The following is a 23,505-nucleotide window of genomic DNA, read 5'->3' as shown; positions in this document are numbered from 1 at the left end:
ACTCATTACTTTTAGCATACATCAGCAGTATAAATGCTACAGTATAAAAATAGTGATGGCATTGTAAATATGGTATTCTCTAAAAGTCTTCTTAAGTACCTTTCCCTGAAAGAGGTTTGATGTAATAAAGTGAACTTAACTATCAAATTTCGCAAAAATGATTTTAAAAATACTCACTGTGTTCAGTAAGGTGTCATAGATACTGTTTATTAAATTAACATTAATGCCTGGATCATCTAATGTGTTGAAAGGTGCATTAGCACTTCGCTATGAATTAAGAAAAAATAAAAACGTGACTTAGCTCAAATGAAACAAAAAAATTAACACAGTAAAGTAAAATCTACATTTAAGTAAACGTTTATTGGCTTTACATGGCAAAAATAATGTAGACCTGAAAAAAGAGCAAATGTAACTCTCATTTATTATCTTAACAAAATAAATTCAAACTAAGTAAACTCTCAAATGGAATTTCAAAAATGTAGAAGATGCAATACCCATGCCACTGCTATAAACTTATCTCAATGCAGAAATAAAACAATGTCAAACATACATAAGCATAATCCTTTTCACCAGCCACACTTGCATCAAAGCTGGTCTTTGTCTTAAGAGTAATTTCTATTTGGAGAGGTCTCCAAATTTATCTTATTAAAACAGAACATCAAGCTTTACAGAAAAAAAAACAAAAGTCATAAGGTCCATTGGGCTAGAATTTATTTCAGGGGAAACAGCGGTCAGGTTTATTTCAGGATCCTGAATGTTCCTTTCCTACATACCTACCCATCACCTCCCAACCTCCAAGAAGGGCAAAGGAGTAACAGACACATTTCAATTTCCATTGGGCTGTTGACTAAATTGGCCTGGAGGCAGGTCTCCAAATGTTGGGCAGGCACTGAAGCTGGAAGACCAAAGGGGCTTTCCAACTTGGGAGGAATGGAGATGGATTAGCAGGCAGCAAATAAGTTAAGAGACAGAGAGGATGCGTCAAGATATGAAGACCCACCCACCAACCTAAACCCCTTTAACTCCTCAATTATAAAAAATGACTTTTGTAGCTAGGCCACCATCATGGTGATGAGGGGATGTTGAATGCAGTAGCTACCTAGGCAGGCAAGTGGGATCTTCGAGCCTGCGAGCAGTGTTGCACTCTTCCCCAGTTTGCCTCTGGGACCTACCTCCTGGCCATTAAAGTGATCCCAATATCTTCGGATAACTGGAGGCTGACTGAAAAATTAAGGGTCACCTGCCACCTGAAAGGCAGTAGCCCTACAAGCCCCATTTCTGTAAAAGTTGACAAGAGGGAGGAAGAGCAGACGGCTTCCCCGCTGCCTCTGTTTCTTGCCTCAATGGAGGCTGAAGATCCAGCCCTTGGGTTTAAAGGGAACAAGATGGATGAAATAATTTTAAACGTTATTATTAAATTACATGAATGTGTGATGGTAAATTGTGACAAATGCAGGAAAAAGTAGAGTACCGGAAGTAAGAAGTTCAAATTCTTTAAACAGGAGTTAAAAAGTAAGTATAAGTAGGACTTGTAATGAATCTTGGTTTTAACATACTGGATATCAGAAGAAGAAACAACACAGAGATTAGCAAAAATAAAAAGGAAAATTGTGATTCATTGATGGTGCCATACCCACTTCAAGCTAACAACTAAGAAGGCGGACACAACCTCGCAACGATCCTTTGAGGGATTCCATAATAAGATAATGTTATTGGATTCAGAATAAAATCTGCTTATTGACAAATATTGATACAATATAGAGGTTTGGGTAGCAACTCAATATTAGAAAGAGGTACAGGCAAATGTATAAATTGTTAATAATAGAAGTAATGGTCAAAAGAGTAAAAAATTTAAATACATTACTTATTTGATTATTAATTAGAAGTGAAAATTAAATCCTATAGTGAGTTATTCAAAGAGGTGGTAGTCAGTGGTCAAAACAAAGGAGTACCCCCAAGGAAAAAGGTGAACTTCACAAATCCAGATGTCAAAAATAGAATGAGACAATAAAAGGGAAACATATGTCAAATAGGAGGAATTCAATATAGCAGATAGACTGGAGGAGTATAGGAAATCCAGGAAGAAATTAAAATAGTAAATTGGGAAAGCAAAGGCAAGAATGGAAATGTGTAGGGAAGTGAAATTCAGCAAAGCCCAAAGATATTTTACAAATGCAAAGAGATCACAAGGACAGCGTGATCTTCCAGTTGTTGGGTTCTTTGATTGAGCATTATCATAGAATCCTTACATTATGGAAACAGGCCCTTCAGCCCAACAAGTCCACACCAACCCTCCGAAGAATAATCCACACAGGTCCATTACCCTACATTTAACCCCTGACTATCTACATATCCTGAACACTGTGGCATGGACAATTCACCTAAACTGTACATCTTTGGATTGTGGGAGGAAACTCACGCAGACACGGGTAGAATGTGCAAACTCCACACAGACTGTCACCCAAGGATGGAATCAAACCCGGGTCCTAGTACTGTGAGACAGCAGTGCTAACCACTGAGCCACCATGATCACTGAGCTTTATGGGAATGAAACATAGGCACGATTCTGAAATGTGTCTCATTAAATACAGATACCCAAAAACTTCAATATAACCTGAAAATGTTGGTTATCTTTTCTGTGCATTTAGAACCAAATCAATAGATAACAGCTAGCCTAAAATTATTACTGGAGCAAAATACAACAGTATGTGTTGTCTATTTACCTTGAAAGCTGCATTAATCTCCAGGAAAGAATCAAATGTTGTTGAATAAAAATCATGTACAATTGTCCAGTCTCCTGATATCTTGGCTTTTTCTACATCTTCTCTGAAATTAAAAAAAATCTCCATTATGTTTGTTAATCAAACCAACAAGATTTAGTTTAATTAAAAAGCATATTATTGAATGATGAAAGGTACTATGTCCCTTAATTGTGGTCTATCCTGGTTCAGAACTTCATCATATAAAAAGTTTTCTTTTCACTCCCAGGAACAGATGAACTTTGTTATATACAGATCGATTGAATAGGAGAAACACTTAACATAGTTCATGACTTCTAAATAAGAAACTTCCCCCTTTTGTAAAGTCTTTAAGGCTCTTCTAATTATCATAATTCAATTCAGGGATTTCTAGGAATTTCACTTTTTTTTGTCTTGATAATATACATTGGTGAATCTTTCCATTCCCTTAAGTGGTGTGAGAATTGGTGAAAAAGTACAGCAGAAAGGTAAAAATCAGATTCTTGATGTCAAGAAAAATACATCTGATTTTCCGCTTAGGATTGAAACAGTGAGTTCTGAATCGCACTAATGAGCAGTAACAATGTTATGTCCACATGTTTGCTTCTCATTATTAACTAAACTCAGCTCAGTTCTATGAAGTTCAGATTCACTTCTTCTCACATGACAAACTGAATGGTGAAAATTCCCGACTGGAAAGTCAGAATGGTTACCTGGTGGCAGCAGTTCATTGATTGCTTTTCTGGGCCTTCAAAATACTCTGTCTTCACAACAATGTAGCTGCATGCTCCATGTCCACTGTTCTCCATCTAGTTGGCGTCAACAAACATCAGGTCTCTCCACATTATTATTGCTACTTTTGAACTAACTCCATATCACATCTGCCCTAACAGAATTTCACTTTGGAGCTCAGAGTGCTTCTGCTTGATCATTTTACGCACAGGGTCATACATGCATCTCATGGTTCTTAGTTTAAATACTTAATGTTAAGTTTGGGGCTGAGAACCTCTATGGTTTGCTTTGTCTTTCAGCGCATTGGATGGTCATTGCTAACATATAGAATGTCAGATAACTGTGACATTATTTGCTTTATAGCATGAGGGAGATATAGACAATGTGTAACAATTCCAAGCACTGAATGGTTAAGGGACAAACATATTCTTGTGCGGCAGTCGTGTCTTCTTTCTGTTGAACACATATTCAGCTGTGTGATTTGGCAGAGGAAATTAGCTGGGGTATATAAGTTGTAAATGGAATCACTGCAATTAAATCAGGTTAAATGCTGTCTGACATCAATGCTGCCTATTCTGTAAACTCAAAGCAGAGTGCTCCCAACGTGCTAACTTCACCAAAATGGCATTAGGCACAAACTGCAAAAAGGTGTGCACAATATGTAATGGGCAGCATTTTGGACCCAAAACGATATCTACCCCAGTGAAAGTACCAGAGCTCTGTTTCTGGATTTATAAGCCTTTAAAGCGGATATACTGAAGATTAAATTTTGTTCTTGCAACGAGGGGCCAAATCATGGGCTGGAAATTCAGGAGAGATATCACTTCAGCTGCTTTGGGAGACCCGTGGCCAGATTTTACGACAGTCAGGCAACAGATTAGCTTTTGGGACTCCCAGCCTCTTTCAAAGTCTTCCATCTGGTTCCAGAAGCTGTCAACCAATTACAGCTTTATCAGTCTTATCAGCACCACTTGGAGCAGTGGATACTGTAAAAAGAGAATGCTGGAATGATATGGTCTTCTCAACCTGCCAGCTAGGGTCTGGCCAGTCAGGAAGTCCCTGGCAAATAGGAAGGGGTGAGGGAAGATGTCACAGCTGCAAAGGGCTCCATGGACCACATAGTGCCCAATTAGAAAGTTCCCCAGCAGCTCCCCCAAGGCTGCAAGGAGACCAGAGTCCAATAGGCAGTCACTCCATGAAAGAAGGCCCCATGCACTGCTGGCAAAGTGCTAGGATCAATAGGAAGGGGCCCTTAATAGGCTACTTCAGCCGTGTAATTAATCTCTGGTGGGAGGGCCACCCTCCAGTTTAATGAAATGGTTGGATGGTAGATGGAAAATAGGTTGACCACCTCTGATTACTCTTGCTATTTTACAAGCCTTTCCACCTACAGGTTCATCCAGAGAGGGGACTGGCAAAATCCAGTCTTCAATATGCATTGAATTGTTATGTGAAGACATGCATTGCTTAAATCTATAGCTGCGGGTACAGAACACCACTTGATTACCTATGTCGGAGATAACTAACTTGGACCTATCTGGCTTCAGGAATGCATTTAATATTGAGATCCAAAATGGGATAAAGATTTTCTTCCTGTTCATATTGAACAACAGCAAAATCTTTCACCTGATGCTGAATGTGGGGGCAAAACATGTATTATATGGACCATTAATTTATGTGATGCTGAGAGTGCAGTGGTTATGTTGTTAGACTATTATTAAAGTCTAGGCTAGTATTTGAATTAAATTAAAGTCAAATTGAACATCTCAATGTGAGTTAAAGGGCCACTGTCACAAATGAAACTAAAAGTCTTGACAGTGATCATTTTCATTAAGTTATCATAAAAATCTAACTAGTTCAGCACTGTCCTTTAGCAATAATTACTTACCTTCCTTACCCATTCATTCTATATGTGATTCTATTCCACACCAACACGTTGATTCTTAATTGCTCTCCTATGCATCTCCTTGCAATGAATAGGAAGGGTTTAAAAGACATATGGGTCAAATGCAGGCAAATGGGTCTACCTCAATTTAGGATAACTGGTGAACATGGACAAGCTGGACCGTAGGATCTGTTTACATGCTTTATGGCTGTAAGCAGGCCACTTATTTGCAACTAACAACCAGGTGCAGTAGTTTAAGAAGCTAACCTAATATCAACTTTGTGGTTGGACAGTAAATGCAATTTTTACCAACAAAATCAGCAGGCCAAGAGTAATTTTAAAATATTCAGAAGATTTCTCATTTTAGATGTCAATGTTTAGAACATATTGGGATCTCTCATGAATTGAATATACCAGTTGCTCAAAAAAATGGTGAAATACACAGGACTACAAGGGCTCACAAGCACAACACCAACAAACGTTAGAGGGCAGGGAATGTGCGGTGACCTGGTCAATGATTCTTTCCTAGATTTCCTGGAAAAAAAATTTATGTGTACAATCAAACTTCAGTAATCAAATTTCTTTTCGAATAAAATGCAGTTTAAACACATATTTACTGTTTTTGATACTATTGTGAACTCACTAAGTAACTTAATTGTAGTTTGACAGTAATGGTCACATTTAACTCTGTCAGTTCTAAGTACTTACTGAAATTCCTTCACCGTTTTGGTATGAATAGGAAGTGCAGGTTCAGGAGGGATGGGAGCTTTCATTTCAGGGGGCAAAATCTCGATTGAGATGCGTTGTTTTTGACGTACAACTGTATTAATGGGTGGTAGATCTCGCACTGTAAAAGAAGGAAAGAATGTCATGTCACAACTAATTTACCATGTAATAATTGGTCTTAAAAACTTTATAATGTATCTAAATTCTCCTACATGTTTTACTGCAAGAAAATAATAATATCATTTCAGTTTAAAGGAACTTTTTGTCTCATAAACCAATATTCACTGAATTTGCTACTTGAAACAATTTATTGCCCTCTTTTAAATCCAGAATGAAGCAACATTTCTTAATTTCCCTTTCTTTATTACCTTCCTATTTTTGTTATTTCTCCCAGGTCATGTACTATGCCAGCTTGTAGGGTTGACAAGCAATGTGACCCCAGTCATTGTCCATCATTACTGTCATTGGTTACTTGGAAGTTTCACAAAAGAAACCAGTGGTTTGCTTTTTCTTCCTTCATGGAACCATTCAAACTCCATTCAGAATCCTTTCACGACAACAGGGTGGCACAGTGCCACAGTGGTTAGCACTGTTGCCTCACAGCGCCAGAGACCTGGGTTCAGTTCCCGCCTCAGGCATCTGTCTGTGTGGAGTTTGCACATTCTCCCCGTGTCTGCGTGGGTTTCCTCCGGGTGCTCCGGTTTCCCCCCACAATCCAAAAATGTGCAGGTTAGGTGAATTGGCCTGGCTAAATTGCCCGTAGTGTTAGGTGCAGGGGTAAATGTGGGTGGGTGCGCTTTGGTGGGTTGATGTGGACTTGTTGGGCCGAATGGCCTGTTTCCACACTGTAAGTAATCTAATCTAAACGTTGATGTGGAAATCACTCGGTTACTTCCACATCTCTTCACTCTATATCTTAATAGTTTGGATAATCATTGCTCAGCCATGATTATCAGTATTCTACATATGTAAAACTTTCAAGTACATTAAGGCATTCGTAACATTAATAATGATCTCAGAATTAACTTTAGCACTCATGTTTTCAGTTTGTGAGAACAATTCCTCCACTGCAATTTAACTGGCAATTGAACAAAGTATTAACAAGAAGATGGGGTACTGGGCTAATGGTCGGATACTTGGTAGTGTGGATGAGCAGAGGGATCTTGGTGTCCATGTACACAGATCTCTGAAAGTTGCCGCCCAGGTAACTAATGCTGTGAAGAAGGCATATAGTGTACTAGCTTTTATTGGTAGAGGAATTGAGTTCTGGAATCCTGAGGTCATGTTGCAGTTGTATAAGACTCTGGTGGGGCCGCATCTGGAGTATTGTGTGCAGTTTTGGTCGCCATACTATAGGAAGGATGTGGAGGCACTGGAACGGGTGCAGAGGAGGTTTACCAGGATGTTGCCTGGTATGGTAGGAAGATCGTATGAGGAAAGGCTGAGGCACTTGGGGCTGTTTTCATTGGAGAAAAAAAGGTTTAGGGGTGACTTGATAGAGGTGTACAAGATGATTAGGGGTTTAGATAGGGTTGACCATGAGAACCTTTTTCTACGTATGGAGTCAGCTATTATGAGGGGGCATAGTTTTAAATTAAGGGGTGGTAGGTATAGGACAGATGTTAGGGGTAGATTCTTTACTCAGCGAGTCGTGAGTTCATGGAATGCCCTGCCAGTAGCAGTGGTGGACTCTCCCTCTTTATGGGCATTTAAACAGACATTGGATAGACATATGGAGGATAGTGGGCTAGTGTAGGTTAGGTGGGCTTGGATCAGCACAACATCGAGGGCCAAAGGGCCTGTACTGCGCTGTATTGTTCTATGTTCTATATACTGCCAGAATAATATATGGATCAAAATTATAGAACATATGGTGCAGTTGCACATATGAAAACATATTGGTCAACCTTAAAAATGAAATCTGTTGTGATGAAAAGTCATGAACCTGAAACATAAATGTTCCTTGTTTCACAATTGCTGTCTGACTTTAAGCTTTTCCAGAATATTCTGTTTTAATTCCAAATGAGCAAACTTAGAGTAAGGTAAATGTTCAAACACAAGCTTATTTTTACTAGAAATTGTTTTTTTTTAGATTACTTAGATTACTTACAGTGCGGAAACAGGCCCTTCGGCCCAACAAGTCCACACCGACCCGCCGAAGCGCAACCCACACATACCCCTACATATACCCCTTACCTAACACTATGGGCAATTTAGCATGGCCAATTCACCTAACCCGCACATCTTTGGACTGTGGGAGGAAACCGGAGCACCCGGAGGAAACCCACGCAGACACGGGGAGAACGTGCAAACTCCACACAGTCAGTCGCCTGAGGCGGGAATTGAACCCAGGTCCCTGGCGCTGTGAGGCAGCAGTGCTAACCACTGTGCCACCGTGCCGCCCAAAATTGTTATTATACAAGAAATGAATCAGAAACATTTGAAGTCAATGCAAAATGTAACAGGACTGTATTTAAACTACGGGATATGAAATGACTTGAAATTAGATCCAAAATAGAACAGGCATTAAAGATTGACCACTAGTGTACTCATACTTAATCAAATCCAGCACAAAGTGAAATCTATTACATGTAAATTTCCTGTAACAGAGTACAATGAAGGAAGGAAACACTTTCAGAAATCATCTATGTTTTGGAGGAATGAACTCAATGAGAATATCAAATAGTGAAGTTTACATATCCTTTCAAATTGCTTTGTGTTTCATTACCATGAAGGTGTTCATGCATAAGAATACACAAAAATTGCTAAGGGTGCACATAAATGCATAAGAGGACCATTCTCCCATCTTCTGAAAAACTGGAATACTTTAGATAATATACTCAACATTTTTAAATTGCTTGGACTATTGTTACCTTTTTCAGCGAAGTGTTCATTAAAAATTAAGAAACGGTAACAAATACTGAATTTTATCAACACTAAGACGATCTTAAATGGAGTAGCTCAGAGTACATTAAATAGCAACAGGACCTTTGTTGTACTTAATATACCATATTTATAATGGGCATGTTGGGAACCATTATCTCTCCCAATGCCACCTGATCCTTCTGGACTTTTTCCTGTTGATAATTATACTTTGTGGCATCATGATGTCTTAATTCTTGATGACAATGAAGGAAGTGCATCATATGATATGGCTTTAGCCCTTAATAGTCTGAAATATTTGATACTGTGGCACATTATCACATGTAAAATTGATTTGACACAGTTTAGAAACTGGTATAAATAGATTCATAGTATGTTTAAAAACATTGTAGAAATAAGCAATGACTTAAGAATCTATAAAAATATGCAATGTCAGGATTTGATATGGATAGAAATTTAAATTTTGCAACAGATATATTATGCTAAGTAATGCACAAAAATCTTGGATGGGAATGATTCACCTGGTAAAGGAAAACTGGATGATGACTAACAGTATCTATTTTGTTGTTAGTAAATTAAACTCAGGCATTTGAGGAAAAAAGGAACCAAACTTTTAAGTCAGAGAACCAATAAAATTGTGATAATACAAAAACAATGTTTAAATAAACCACACATGATAGATTCTGTGAAATTTGGAACATTTTAAATATATCTAAGTGACTATTTGCAAGGAAAATATCTTTGGTCCACATATTTTTGCGTGAATTGAAAATTAATCTGATTATCATTTAAAAATGCAATTTGGGTTTACAAACGAATAAACTCAGTCACCCCAATTTTGCAGCATATTCTTGAAATATTACAATCATATGTTGCTTGGCAAAATGTAATTATAACAAGAATCAATATGTCCTGTTCTTTCACTGGAGCTGGCTTTTAACATTCTGAAATTCTTGTTGCTGTGGTAACAGAGTCACAGAGTGTCTGTAGTTCAGTTGCTAAGGACAGGTTTGGAACCCAAATTCTTTTCTAAATGTATTTATAATGTGACACATGGGGTCCATGGAAAATAAAAGTGTAGTATGAAATCAACAATTGCATTAATCTCTTGGAAAAACCTATGTTACTTGGCAACCAACACAAATGTATTCAAAATATATTTGCTTGAAATAAAACATGTTGAGGAAATAGTTCAAGCTTGTGAATGATGAAATTAGGCACTAATTTAATTTAATCTTTTTACTGCCATTTGTAAGCAACACTGCACATTCTATGAATTTAAATTGAAATGTAATTCAATTATAGGCTCTAATAATCTGCATAATGTGTCTCTGCAGCTTCATCTAAAAATACGGAAAGGCTTGTTTTAGCAATCTAAACATGACAAAGGTCTCCTTTAACATTTACGTTTCCACAAAAGGTAGCAGAGTGTTAGGTTAGAGTGGTCCTGAGCATCTTATGCATAATCATACTTTTGAACTTGCACTAACACTGAAATGAGCTAACAGAGGATGCTGCTCATGTGGAATGTTTATAGAATGTAGAAATGTGTGCTTCACACAAGCATTCCCCCATTCCTTCCCCCCCACTACACCAAAAAAAATGACATTGTCCTATACCATGAAATAACTTTCCTTCAATCATTTGCAATCATAAAAAAGTGAAGATGGTGCATTAAGGTGGTTACAGAATAACAGAATATACAAGATCTGAAGAATTATTAAGAGCCCTCATTGAGCTGAAAGCAAGTAATCTGCATTTACTCTGCATTCATCTTTGAAATATAACTGAGGATGCTACAAATAACTAAAACCAACCAGATTGACGGGAATACCTTTGTTGCAAACAGTTTAGGCTACGGGGAGGGGTGGGAGCACAGGAGAAGGGAGGGAATGTCTGTGTGTAAGACATGTAGTTTTTCTCAGTTCGTAAGTAAATAATTTATGCAGTTTTAAAAATAATTTTCTTAAATCAGCTATTACATTGCTAATGCACAAATAAAACCCTGACTCTCTTCTGGGAACTGTCATTCTGCTTGCCCAGCTTAAAGCTTGACCTTTTATCTCAAACCTTCCCTTCAGGAGGTCTCTCTTTATTTTCATTTGTCCATCTCACTAATATCCTTGTTCAAGAGTTTCTTTTTCTCTTCTTTTGAGGTTATCTTACATTTTCTATATCAGGGGAACCTCCAGCCCACAGACCAAATCCAGCCCAGTAACCCCTCTGCCAAGGTCCTGGAGTAAATGGCTATGACAGAGTGGAGATGGCAGCACAGCAGAGGAGTGGGTACTCCTGAGAACCAATGACAATGAAGCAGCTGCAGCTGCCTTAAGAGGGCAGCAGCCAAAGGTGTAGGGGCCACCACAGGAGAACCACCAGCAAAGGTCTTTAACCAAAGATCTATCACAGAATGACCACAAAACTGACTGATGCAAATCAAAGAGGAAAGGTGGGTGCAGTATGTCCTTTTCATTTTTTTAATGAAAAAAAAAGCAAGGATTGGGAACCCCTTCTTCTACTGGGAACTAGTCACACTTGGATGAAATTAATCAAGAATCACACACAAAGAAAAAGACAAAGACAGAGTGGCTTTATTTTACTGAGAGAGAAAACTGAAATATCCAACATCTCCTGCTGTTATAATATGATGGCTGAAGTTGTTTTGCCCAACTAAGTCTTCCTTTGTCATAGAGATGTTCAGCAAGGAAACAGACCCTTTGGTCCAACCTGTCCATGCTGATCAAATATCCGGACCCAATCTAGTCCCACCTGCCAGCACCTGGCCCATATCCCTCCAAACCCTTCCTATTCATATACTCATCCAAATGCCTTTTTAAATGTTACAATTATACCAGCCTCCACCACTTGCTCTGGCAGCTCATTCCATACATGCACCACCCTCTGCATGAAAATGTTGTGTCTTAAATCTCTTTTATATATTTTCCCACTCACCCTCAACCTATGCCCCCTCGTTCCGGACTACCCCACCCCAGTGAAAAGACTTTGTATATTTATTCTAACCATGCTTCTCATAATTTTGTAAACCTCTATAAGGTCACACCTCAGCCTCCAACGCTCCAGGGAAAACAGCCCCAGCCTGTTCAGCATCTCTCTATAGCCCTCCTACAACTCTGGCAACATCCTTGTAAATCTTTTCTGAACCCTTTCAAGTTTCACAACATCTTTCCGATAGGAAAGAGACCAGAATTGCACGCATATTCCAACAGTGGTCTAACTAATGTCCTATACAGACGTAACATGACCTCCCAACTCCTGTACTCAATACTCTGACCAATAAATGAAAGCACACCAAACACCTTCTTCACTATCCTATCTATGTGCGACTCCACTTTCAAGGAGCTATGAACCTGCACTCCAAGGTCTCTTTGTTCAGCAACACTCCCTCATACCTCACCATTCAGTATACAAGTCCTGCTAAAATTTGCTTTCCCAAAATGCAGCACCTCACATTTATCTGAATTAAACTCCATCTGCGACTTCTCAGCCCATTGTCCCATCTGATCAAGATCCCATTGTAATCTGATGTAATCTTCTTCACTGTCCACTCCACCTCCAATTTTCAGGTCATCTGCAAACTTACTAACTATAGCTCTTATGCTCACATTCAAATCATTGATATAAATGACGAAAAGTAGTGGACCCGGCACTGATCCTTCTGGCACTCCACTGGTCACAGGCCTCCAGTCTGAAAAACAACCCTCCACCACCACCCTCTATCTTCTATCTTTGAGCCAGTTCTACATCCAAATGGCTAGTTCTCCCTGTATTCCACGAGATCTAACCTTGCTAATCAGTCTCCAATGGAGAACCTTGTCGAATACCTTACTGAAATCCATATAGGTCTACCATCTACCGCTCTGCCCTCATAAATCCTCTTTGTTACTTCTTCAAAAAACTCAATCAAGTTTGTGCGACATGATTTCCCACACACAAAGCCATGTTGACTATCCCTAATCAGTCCTTGCCTTCCCAAATACATGTACATCCTGTCCCTCAGGATTCCCTCCAACAACTTGCCCATCACTGAAATCAGGCTCACTGGTCTATAGTTCCCTGACTTGTCCTTACCAACTTTCTTAAACAGTGGCACCATGTTAGTCAACCTCCAGTCTTCCAGCACCTCACCTGTGACCATCAATGGCACAAATATCTCAGCAAAAGGCTCAGCAATCACTTCCCTAGCTTCCCACAGAGTTCTAGAGTACACCTGATCAGGTGCTGGGGATTTATCACTATGTATTTCAAGATATCCAGCACTTCCTCCTCTGTAATATGGGCATTTTTCAGGATGTCACCATCTATTTCCCTATATTCCATACCTTCATGTTCTTTTCCACAGTAAATACTGATGTAAAATACTCGTTTAGCATCTTCCCTCATTTTCTGTGGCTCAACACAAAGGCCGCCTTGCTGATCTTTGAGGGGCCCTATTCTCTCCCTAGTTACCCTTTTGTCCTTAATATATTTGTAAAAACCCTTTGAATTCTCCTTAATTCTATTTGCCAAAACTATCTCATGTCCCCTTTTTGCCCTCCTGATTTCTCTCTTAAGTATACTCCTACTGCCTTTTCTAAGGAATCACTCGGTCTATCCTGTCTATACCTGACAAATACTTCCTTCTTTTTCTTAACCATAACCTCAACTTCTTAGTCATGCAGCATTCCCTGTACCTACCAGCCTTTCCTTTCACCCTAACAGGAATATATTGTCTCTGGACTCTCGTTATCTCATTTCTGAAGGCTTCCTATTTTCCAGCCGTCCTTTTGCCTGCAAAAAGCTGGTCCCAATCAGCTCTAATACCGTCAAAATTGGCCTTTCTCCAATTTAGAATTTCAACTTTTAGATCTGGTCTATCCTTTTGCATCACAGTTTTAAATCTAATAGGATTATGGTTGCTGGCCCCCAAAGTGCTCCTCCACTGACAACTCAGTCACCTCTCCCACCTTATTTCCCAACAGTAGGTCAAGTTTTGCATCTTCTCTAGTAGGTACATCCACATACTGAATCATAAAATTTTCTTGTGCACACTTAAATTCCTCTGCATCTAAACCCCTAATTTTATAGCAGTCCCAGTCTATGTTTGGAAAGTTAAAATCCCCTACCACAACCACCCTATTATTCTTACAGATAGCTGAGATCTCCTTACAAATTTGTTTTTCAATTTCCCTCTGACTATTAGGGGGTCTATATTACAATCCCAATAAGGTGATTATCCCTTTCTTATTTCTCTGTTCCACCTAAATAACTTCCCCTGGATGTATTTCTGGGAATATCACCTCCCCCCACCAGTGCAGCTGTATTGCTATCCCTTATCAAAACACCATTCCCTCTCCTCTCTTGTCTCCCTTTCTATTCTTCCTGTAGCATTTGAATCCTGGAACATTAAGCTGCCAGTTCTGTCAATCCTGAGCCACGTTTCTGTAATTGCTATGATATCCAAGTCCCATGTTCCTAACCATGCCCTGAGTTCATCTGCCTTCCCTGTTAGACCAAACAATGATGCAACTCTCAGTGCATGTTCACTCAAATTGGGACAGTCAGCAGCAGCTACACAGAGTCTGCAGGATTCCAGCTGAGGCAGGTTGTTGGATTTAGCCTTTAGTTCACTGTTACTTTTCAGTTCTCTGCCTTCAAATTGAAGATTCAGGCAGCTTCACTATTGAACTGTGTGGCAAAAATATTTATTTCCAATTCTTTCATTTTCAGGTCTTGAATCTATGCACAAAGTTTCTGAAGTAAATATGCGTGGCATGTTCCTCTGTTGTTGTAGTTTGTTGATCCTGGAAAAGGTAGGAAGATGCACTTTTTCAGCTGCATTTGCCTCAGCTTTAATTTGACTTCAAATTATTGCAAAAAGTTGCTTAGACTTTTGCAACTTGACATTGAGCTGAAATAGGTATGGTACTATGTCAACCATGAATACCAAGTTACACAGCCACTTGTGCTCACTCAGCTCAGCCACAATTTCCCCCCACACTCCCTTTCTTCCATGAAAATGTTCACTCCTTTCTTCAGTTCGCAAAACGACATCGGCATACTCCCTGCCTCCGCCATCTCAGTACACAAGAGTAAGCTAAATAGTCATATCATGATTCAAGATCTTTCAGTAACTCTTTAAACAGTTAATGCTTGTTACTACTTTCAACATCACAATGATGAAGCTACAGGCACTACATGATTTTCTTGATGACTGAAGCAACAGCATTCAATCAGCTTGGATCAAGTGAAGTGACACATCTCTTTCTTGAAAGGAGCAACTAATCCCTTCTGAAATCCAATCATGACTGGAGCACCATCAGTAGTAAAACCCATTAACTTTTCCAATGATAGCCAAAGCTGTACACTGCCGATACAATGCTCTCAAAAAGGCATTAGCAGATGGGGTTAGCCATTTTCCCAGCTGACTCCAATAAGAGGTCACTGCACCCATGTTAGCCAGCCTGGGATGGGGAGATAGCTCCACAGGTCAGTGCTACCTTTACCATCAAAATGGACAGTAAGAAGTGCTACAAACATCTGCGCTCCACGTGGATTGGTAGCACTGTCTTCTCCCCACTACCTCACACTTACAGAACCATCACTCTCTTAATTCTATCACTGCATCTCGCTAAGAGTGATGGACTACAGCCCACAACATTGCATGCATCATGTCCTCTCAAGGGCTCACAGTCATCACAGCCTCTACAACTAGTAACTCTTCCTGCCCTCTGTCTTTCCTGCTCAGTCACTGGGAGTACCTCATTCTTCTCCTGCTCAGGCATGATCAGTAACTGCTCACACAATCACTTCCATCAAACTCAATCCTTCCCTGTGTCTCATTGCAGCTAACACTGGTCCATATCCAGGCTGACAGGGCCAAGATAAGCCAGTGCGTTGGGAGCTTAGTCATACAAGCTAGGAAAGATAAAACACTTATGCTGATAGAGACAGCAACGACCAATCAACCCAGTAAGTTCCACTCTTGTGCTGCTGTCCCCATTACCATCAGAACCAACTCATCTATAACTTGCACAACCTTTTATTTATCTTCTTCATATAATTGCACTTCTCTTCTCTTACGTAGGCATTAGCAGCACGCAGCAAACCTTCACACTAAAGAGATCAGTACCAGACCACAGCTTCACCATCCAGCTCTAACGAAGAAGCCCATTCAACCTTCAGAAGCTGCAGTGGTAAAGCTTTCACTTGCACCCTCTACCAACTCAGACACTTTCCACTTCAGTGGGTACTGTATCAGATTTGTATGCCCAATCTGGTCTGCATGTTACTGACATATGTCTGCAGGTGGTCACGGTAGAAATGTCGAGGTCTCTGGTATATGGAGCTATGGGGACCACACATTTGCTTAGCCCAGGCAAAAAATGAGTTCATGTACTTTGTCATCAAAGGCTTGGTCAATCTGCAACGACATGCGCAAAAACACCAGGCAGGTGTTCCAAAGGCGTTCGGTAAGATAGAATGAAAGATGGACAAGTCTACCAACATTTTCATTACAGTGTTGTCTCTAGCATGCGATTGGCTACCTCCATGACAATGGTGATGACTATACTGGAAAAGAGGTCCATTAACATTTAATGGCCACCAGATACACACGCCATCAATTTAGCCATGGGTGTGGACCATGAAGAGATGAAAGGAGGATAAGGAATATCAATCTCACTTGAGGTGCCACTTCCAAACAGGAAGACGTAGATCTCCTGGAAGCTTTTTCTCAGGACAATCCAAATGTGCTGCCACCATAGTTCCTCCTGCTCATGATCTCAAAGTCTGCAACAGTACAAGGGGAGAGGCCAAAGTAACAATGACCTGCTTGAGCCCTCCTTTGAGAGCTTCTAGTCCCATTCTATTCACTACAAAGTCCTACCTTACTATCTGCAATTGCCCCCATCACAGTGACCATTCTTTCCACAAACTGATACAATGAAGCCCATCTCATATGTCGCCTGCTTGCTTTCCCCAGGATGTAACAGACTACTTCAATAAGCCCTGGATTATTAGCGATCCAACTCCTGTATATGGCCCTACCCCCCAAGACTGATCTCTCACAGCCATCCTGAACAGTCTTTTCTAATCCCCAGAATGCTAACACTTCACTGTGACCAACAGTAACAGACTGTAACAGTACAGATTCCTAGACCATGTGATACCAAGCACCTCATGGACTGTCGCCCTGAACTGTAAGTGGACCAGCCCTTTGAGTGTGACACTGCCCCTTGACTGATTGGAATCCACCTTCACCCCACTAAAACTCTCATCCCTTTTTACTTTCACACATCACTATTACCTCCAAACACAATCCATTCTGTTTGCTGAATTGGCTATTGACAAATACTGCAGCTCTTATGTTGCCACAACTTGCCATGTCCATCCCCTCTCTGACTGAAACAATTATTCTTTGGTGCTCCTCAGTGCCACAGGTCCTTCTGCTCTAAAATAGTTATATCGGGGGAGGGGGGATCTGCCATCCTCAAAAGTTGCACTAAAGATCTTGTGTTCTCGAAAGTAAGCAAAGACACAGCAGTAAAAATTCTGTGCAGATCCGTCTGATGCCTAGCTGTCCCTCAGTGCTAAACAACTTGCTAGAAGCATGTAAATCCTAACTGTTGCTTAGCTCCAAAGTGTATGCCTGAAATGCCTGAACTGATGCTGAGTTGGGACAAGACCAAGTACGATGTTGTGAGTCTGGTGATTTCCTAATACTAAGATGTATGGTGTGTGTCCATTAATCATGAAGGTACCTAGAAGAAATTAGATGGCCAGCACAAACATTCCATAAGCTGCAATGGATGCTGATGAGACAAGGTGCCAGGTACCTGCTCGCTTTTACCAGTTTTACTAGCTTCTTTTTGCACTGTTGATTTCGTGGTTGTAGAGAGGAAAACTAGAAGTGTGATGTTAATATGATGAATTGGGCCATGAGTGAGATGAAAATACATGGAAATACACTTCTCACTACCTAACAGCAAGCTTCTGAACTTATCATCCAAGGAATTAAGTCAGGTACTTTTCTCAACAGCAAGAATCAGTTTTGAATTGGTTAAGTCATCTCGCTTGCCATTCCCACTAAATAAGAGGGGAAAATTCCAACCAAAATTTATCTATAGTTTTCCTTTTCTGCTTCTGTATGTTGTGCATTTTCCTTTGGTTTTATGTACTTATTGTCCATTTATGCAACATGTAAATTTTTAATACAGTCTTTACTCTTTTCCCTCTCACACGAAGAGCTAAAGAAATATTTGAGATTCACAATTTCTGTGACACCAGAAATCTTCCTCTGAAAACTAAAGGATCAATTGTGCCCGCATAGTACTAAATTGAGGGAAAACAGAATTTGGAGGTGGAATTTTCCAATTTCATGCAAACAAATTGTTCTGGTCTGAAGAACAGGGACCAATTCTTAGTGACCAGATGAATGATATTAATGTATCCTAAGCTGAACATGGGCTAATCATGTATATGACTCAGGGAGAATGATAGTCAAGATCTTTATGTTCACATAAATGTTGTAAAAATAACACTGCAAAATTTAAAAAATGCTTTAAAAAAAAGCTATTTCTGTATTTCAAAGACATATCAGGAGACAATGGAACAAAAAAAACCTGAGCGGAGCAGAGATTGTGCTGAGCTAGAAAGTAAACCAGAAATTAATCCCAGATCCATAAAGCTCAAAATGGGCTCAAGGTGAAAACTTTCGTTTGATCAGAGAAAGAATACTAGACTTTGTATGCAACCATATCCAGAGGAGAGAGTACAGAGGCTGGGGACTTGACGCATGACCATGCTCGCAGGATTTAGAATGCCCTGTTCAACAAATTCAAAATAGTGAAGACCACTATTAATAACCTATAGGTCAAAAACAAAGAATGTAAGGAAAACAAAAAGTTACAAATTATAATAATTATAAAAATAGGCTATTTCTTGTTCTGTGGAATCAGTTGTTAGAATGACTTTGAAATGGGGACTGTAAGATCACATGATTCGCACAGACTAATCAATATTGGAAATAATTTATAATATATTCTTACTGGTCATTATTTAATATGCAGTGAGAATAGATATCTATTATCAGAATTAATAAATTACAGTTGTGAGATTGTTACCTCTTCAATTATTCTTCAACATTCTTTTCAGCAGACAGTCTGAAACTATTGATAACATTTAGGCAGAGAAGTTTGGATGGTTAGCAATTTAGCAACTTTATAAAAATGTCTCTTTTAATTTTTCTGTATTTTTAAATTGTGAACTGAATTAGGAAAAAGGCATGTTTTACAACAAAGGTTTGAAGAAGAAATCGATTTATTTTTAGAAAGAAACTGAAACGCTTATTTGTGTTTACACTGCTAATTTGCTTAACCAGTGGGGGTGACGTTTTGTAGGCAGGCAGTACCAAAGGGTGTATATAAAGTAAGATTTAGCCAGAAAGATTATTGATTGATTTGTAGAATTGTGATCAGTTGTGGATGTCAAAGGCCACCAGCCTGACAACAACTATCTGATTGACTTGTATAGCTGAACAGTTTGTGGATGTGAACAATACTGGCAGAAGTTTTCATACTACTAAAAGGGCTCATGGTATGTTTTTCTTTTAGTAAAGCCTGAAGTAAGCCAGTTTATTTTTCCTCACAAGTTGCTGTATGCTTCTTAGTTAAATCATTAACTAAGAAACTTTGCAGTTAGTGTAATAATTGCCTGAGTCTCTTACAAAGAAGTGAAAAGAACCTGGGGAAGAGAATTTGAAGAAGAGAACATCCCGGTAAGGAAAAGGGTACTCTCAGTAAACCTTGTGGACTGGGGCCATTAAACCTTTTCCCCCAGTTTCTTTTTAAATGCTCCACTTATAATACCAATGTTTTTGTGTACACACGGGTGTATGTGCATGCGGGAAAGGGTGGTATTAGATAGAGGTTAGAGTTTTAAACTGGTAAAGCTATATGCCGACAGTTCATCGTTGTTCAGTTGTAGTTGAAAAACATTTATTTATAATCAGTAGTGGTAAGAAAAGAAACCTTGTCTGTGGTTTCTATTAGCATGGAACTATCCGACAGATAAATTGTGACTTGCTATACTTGATAACATTTTTAACAGCTTCAGGAATAATGTGAAATGATTTTCTGTGCTATACCCCAGCTAGGTGTGACAAAGATAAGAGCAGAAAAGGTCTTCTTTTTAAACAATGCTGAATTGTCATAGTACATTAAATTCCTAATAACAACCAACAAACAGCTGAGAGGACATATACAATGTTTGCACATGCATGAAATATATACAAGATAAATAAACTTTGGGTCCCTTTACTAATCCACCAGCTACACAGTATGCTTAACTGTGACAGCTAAATGAATCAACCTCTCCAGCATCTCAAAAAGCTTGCTTACAAAAGTGTTACAAAAAAATACTCTGAATTTCAGAAAGATTTCAGAATGTGAAGGAGGAAAGCAAGCTTAGGTGCATTGTGTTTCAATTAGTTTTCAAGCACAGCTGATACAGAATAGTTTAAAGGGTATCCAGAGATTCACCTAATTTAAGGCCCATCTCAACTTTAAAAGTTACAAATAAAATTGAAGATTAAAATTTACTTGTTTCTGTCACTAAACTAATTGTTTAATGATAACCTCATTTATCCTCTGCAGCCTCAGAATGCAATTGCACTAATATTAAATTGAAAACAGATTCTATGTGGGCATTTCAAATTTCCTAAGTTAAACCTGGACATATAGTCATTCGGATGGAATCTATGACTGCAAGTGAATTGAAACAATGGACTAAACCCTCTGGTTCGCCAGAGACCAGGCTGAAATGTGCACTGCAACACTGTTTTAAGGCTCTGACTCTGATTACAGGTCAGAGACTTAGAACAGTTCCACATTATTTATCTGGATAGTTAGTTATAAAATTATAACTAGATAATCCAATCCCTCAATCACTTTCAACCACCACACCAGAATTTCTCACTACTTCTCCCAACCCCCCGAATACGCCCCCAATTTGATACTCCACCCAGTCGGACTAGGATCTAGCCCATCCAAATTGACCTGCCTCACTAACCCTACCCATTCACAAACATTCAAAGACTGGATCTTTAAATTTACTATAGCTAATGCCATTAAAAAAAGGGATGTGTGTCTGGTCTTTTTACAGTTTTACTGTGCTCCGATGCAAGTCTCTGAGGGACACTGCTGTATACATTTGTGAGCAAACTGGAATTGGAAGATCTAACAAAAAATGAGCAGCAATACTGAATAATGAAAACAATGAGTGCAACTGCAATTCTCTTGTCATTTCTACTGCTTGAAAGATTTGATATAATAAATTTTGATCATTAGGTTTCACGACTTGAGGCTGCATAGGGGTGATGTGATCTTAGCTAATGGGACAATCTGTAAATAGAAATTGGAGGAGTAGGAGGATAATGCAAGAGTAGCACCGAGATTCAGTGAAGGATTATTGGATTTATTGCTGGTAGCAGGAGAATATATTTCTCTTTATTAAAGTTAGGACAATTTCTGCTGCTCCATCCAAGAAAGCAATTTTCAATTCTGCTGAAGAGGTAAGCAACAGGAGCATTGTGCCTAGGTCTTGGAAGCAGTGTAAGAGACAGATTAATGATCTAATGAGATCAGGAAAAAGGAGTGCATTTGCTGATTCATCTACATCCTATGGTTTAAGCTCATTTCCATTACTCTGTATCATGAGTACACTCCATCTCATGACTCCGCAATTACACTAAACATTCAGCACCACCCAATCTACACCTTCAATAGACTTGATCACTTCCCATTCACTATGTAGTATCATTCTACATCTTATTGAAGCTTCATCACAATTCCACACCATTTTCTAAAAAGTCCTTATGGAACTGTTTAGTACTTTTATTTACTTATAGACAATGAATAAAATATGTTTTAAATTAATAAAAATCTTACACAAAGGATGGGGGAGTCTAGAACTAAAAGGCATAGATTTAGGGTGAGAGGGGAAAGATATAAAAGAGACTTAAGAGGCAACATTTTCACTCGGAGTGGTACGTGTATGGAATGAGCTACCAGAGGAAGTGGTGGAGGCTGGTACAATTACAACATTTAAAAGACATTTGGATGGGTATATGAATACGAAGGGTTTGGAGGGATATGGGCCAGGTGCTGGTAGGTGGGACTAGATTGGGTTGGGATAGCTGGTCGGCATGGACGAGTTGAACCGAAGGGTCTGTTTCCTTGCTGTACATCTCTATAACTCTAGGTTCTCCATAAAGCCACAAGAACAGAATTAGAAGATCATTGGGCCCAACAAGTCTGCTCCACCATTCATTCAATCAAGTTCGATATGTTTCTCAATCTCACTCTCTTGCCTTCTCCTCATAATATTTGAACTTATTAATCAAAAACTTATCTTTCTCTGGCTTAAAGACACTCAAATGACTCACTTAACAGCCTTCTGCAGTAATGAGTCCCACAGAATAACCATCCTCTAGCTGAAGAAGTTCCTCCTCATCTCACTTCTAAAGAATTGTCTCTTCCCTTGGAATCTGTACGAACGAGTCCTAGTCTCTCCCACTAGTGGAGATATCTTCTCCTATGTTCACCATATCCAGTTCTCTTAGTAATCTGTAAGTTGCAATCAGATGCTCCCTCATCCTTGTAAACTACATTGAGTACAAACCACGCCTTATATAACATGCTGTTTGTCCGTGGCTTGATTCTTGTAAATCTCCTCTGCACCCCTTCCAATGCCAACACATCATTCCTTAGTTATGGGGCCCAAAACTGCTCACAATATTCCAAATATGGTCTGACCAAGCCATATACAGCCTCAGCACTGCATTTCTGTTCTTGTATTCTTGAAATGATTCTAAAATAGTATTTTACCTTCCTGACTGCCAACTCAACTCTTAATATTAAGAGAATCGTGAACTAGGACTCCTAAATCCCTTTGTGCTTCAGATTTCCAAAGCCTTTAACCCATTTAGAAAATAGTCTGTGCCTTTGTTCACCCTACCGAAGTGCATAACCTCATACTTTCCCACACTGTATTCCACCTGTCACTTCTTTGCCCACTTTCCTATCCTGTCCAAGTCCTTCTGCAGCCTCCCCACATCCTCAACATTGCCTGCCCCTCCACCTATCTTTGTGTCATCTGCAATCTTAGCAACAATGCCCTCAGTTCCTTTATCCAGATCATAAATGTATAATGCAAAGAGTTGTGAGCCTAACACTGACCTCTGCAGAATTCTGCACGTCATTGGCTGCTGTCCTGAAAAAGACCCCTTTGTCCCACTCTCTGTCTTTTGCCAGTCAATCACTCCTCTAACTATGCCAATGCCTTGCCCCTAACACCACGGGCTCTTATCTTATTTAGCGGCCTCCTTTGGTAATAGGCCTTCTCGAAATCCAAATATAACATATCCACTTTGTCTAACGTGCTCATCATCTCCTCAAAAGAATTATAATAGATTTGTCAGGCATGACCTCCCCTTGATAAAGTAGTGCTGACTCAGCCATACTTTACCATGCACTTCCACGTACT

General features: G+C 39.4%; 1 protein-coding gene across 1 annotated transcript in view; it reads right to left on the bottom strand.

The window, feature by feature from the left end:
• hectd2 (HECT domain containing 2) overlaps nt 1-23,505 on the bottom strand; it is a 139,699-nt gene that overhangs the window by 64,394 nt on the left and 51,800 nt on the right. The window contains exons 4-6 of the mRNA XM_060841778.1: nt 6,064-6,202; nt 2,724-2,826; nt 178-267 (exon numbers count right to left, since the gene is read on the bottom strand). Of these exons, the coding sequence (XP_060697761.1) occupies nt 178-267; nt 2,724-2,826; nt 6,064-6,202 (332 nt within the window). The remainder of the gene's footprint in view (nt 1-177; nt 268-2,723; nt 2,827-6,063; nt 6,203-23,505) is intronic.

The sequence above is a fragment of the Hemiscyllium ocellatum genome, chromosome 22 (genome assembly GCF_020745735.1).
Source record: "Hemiscyllium ocellatum isolate sHemOce1 chromosome 22, sHemOce1.pat.X.cur, whole genome shotgun sequence".
Classification (NCBI taxonomy): domain Eukaryota; kingdom Metazoa; phylum Chordata; class Chondrichthyes; order Orectolobiformes; family Hemiscylliidae; genus Hemiscyllium; species Hemiscyllium ocellatum.
This window is presented reverse-complemented; position numbering and strand designations above follow the sequence as displayed.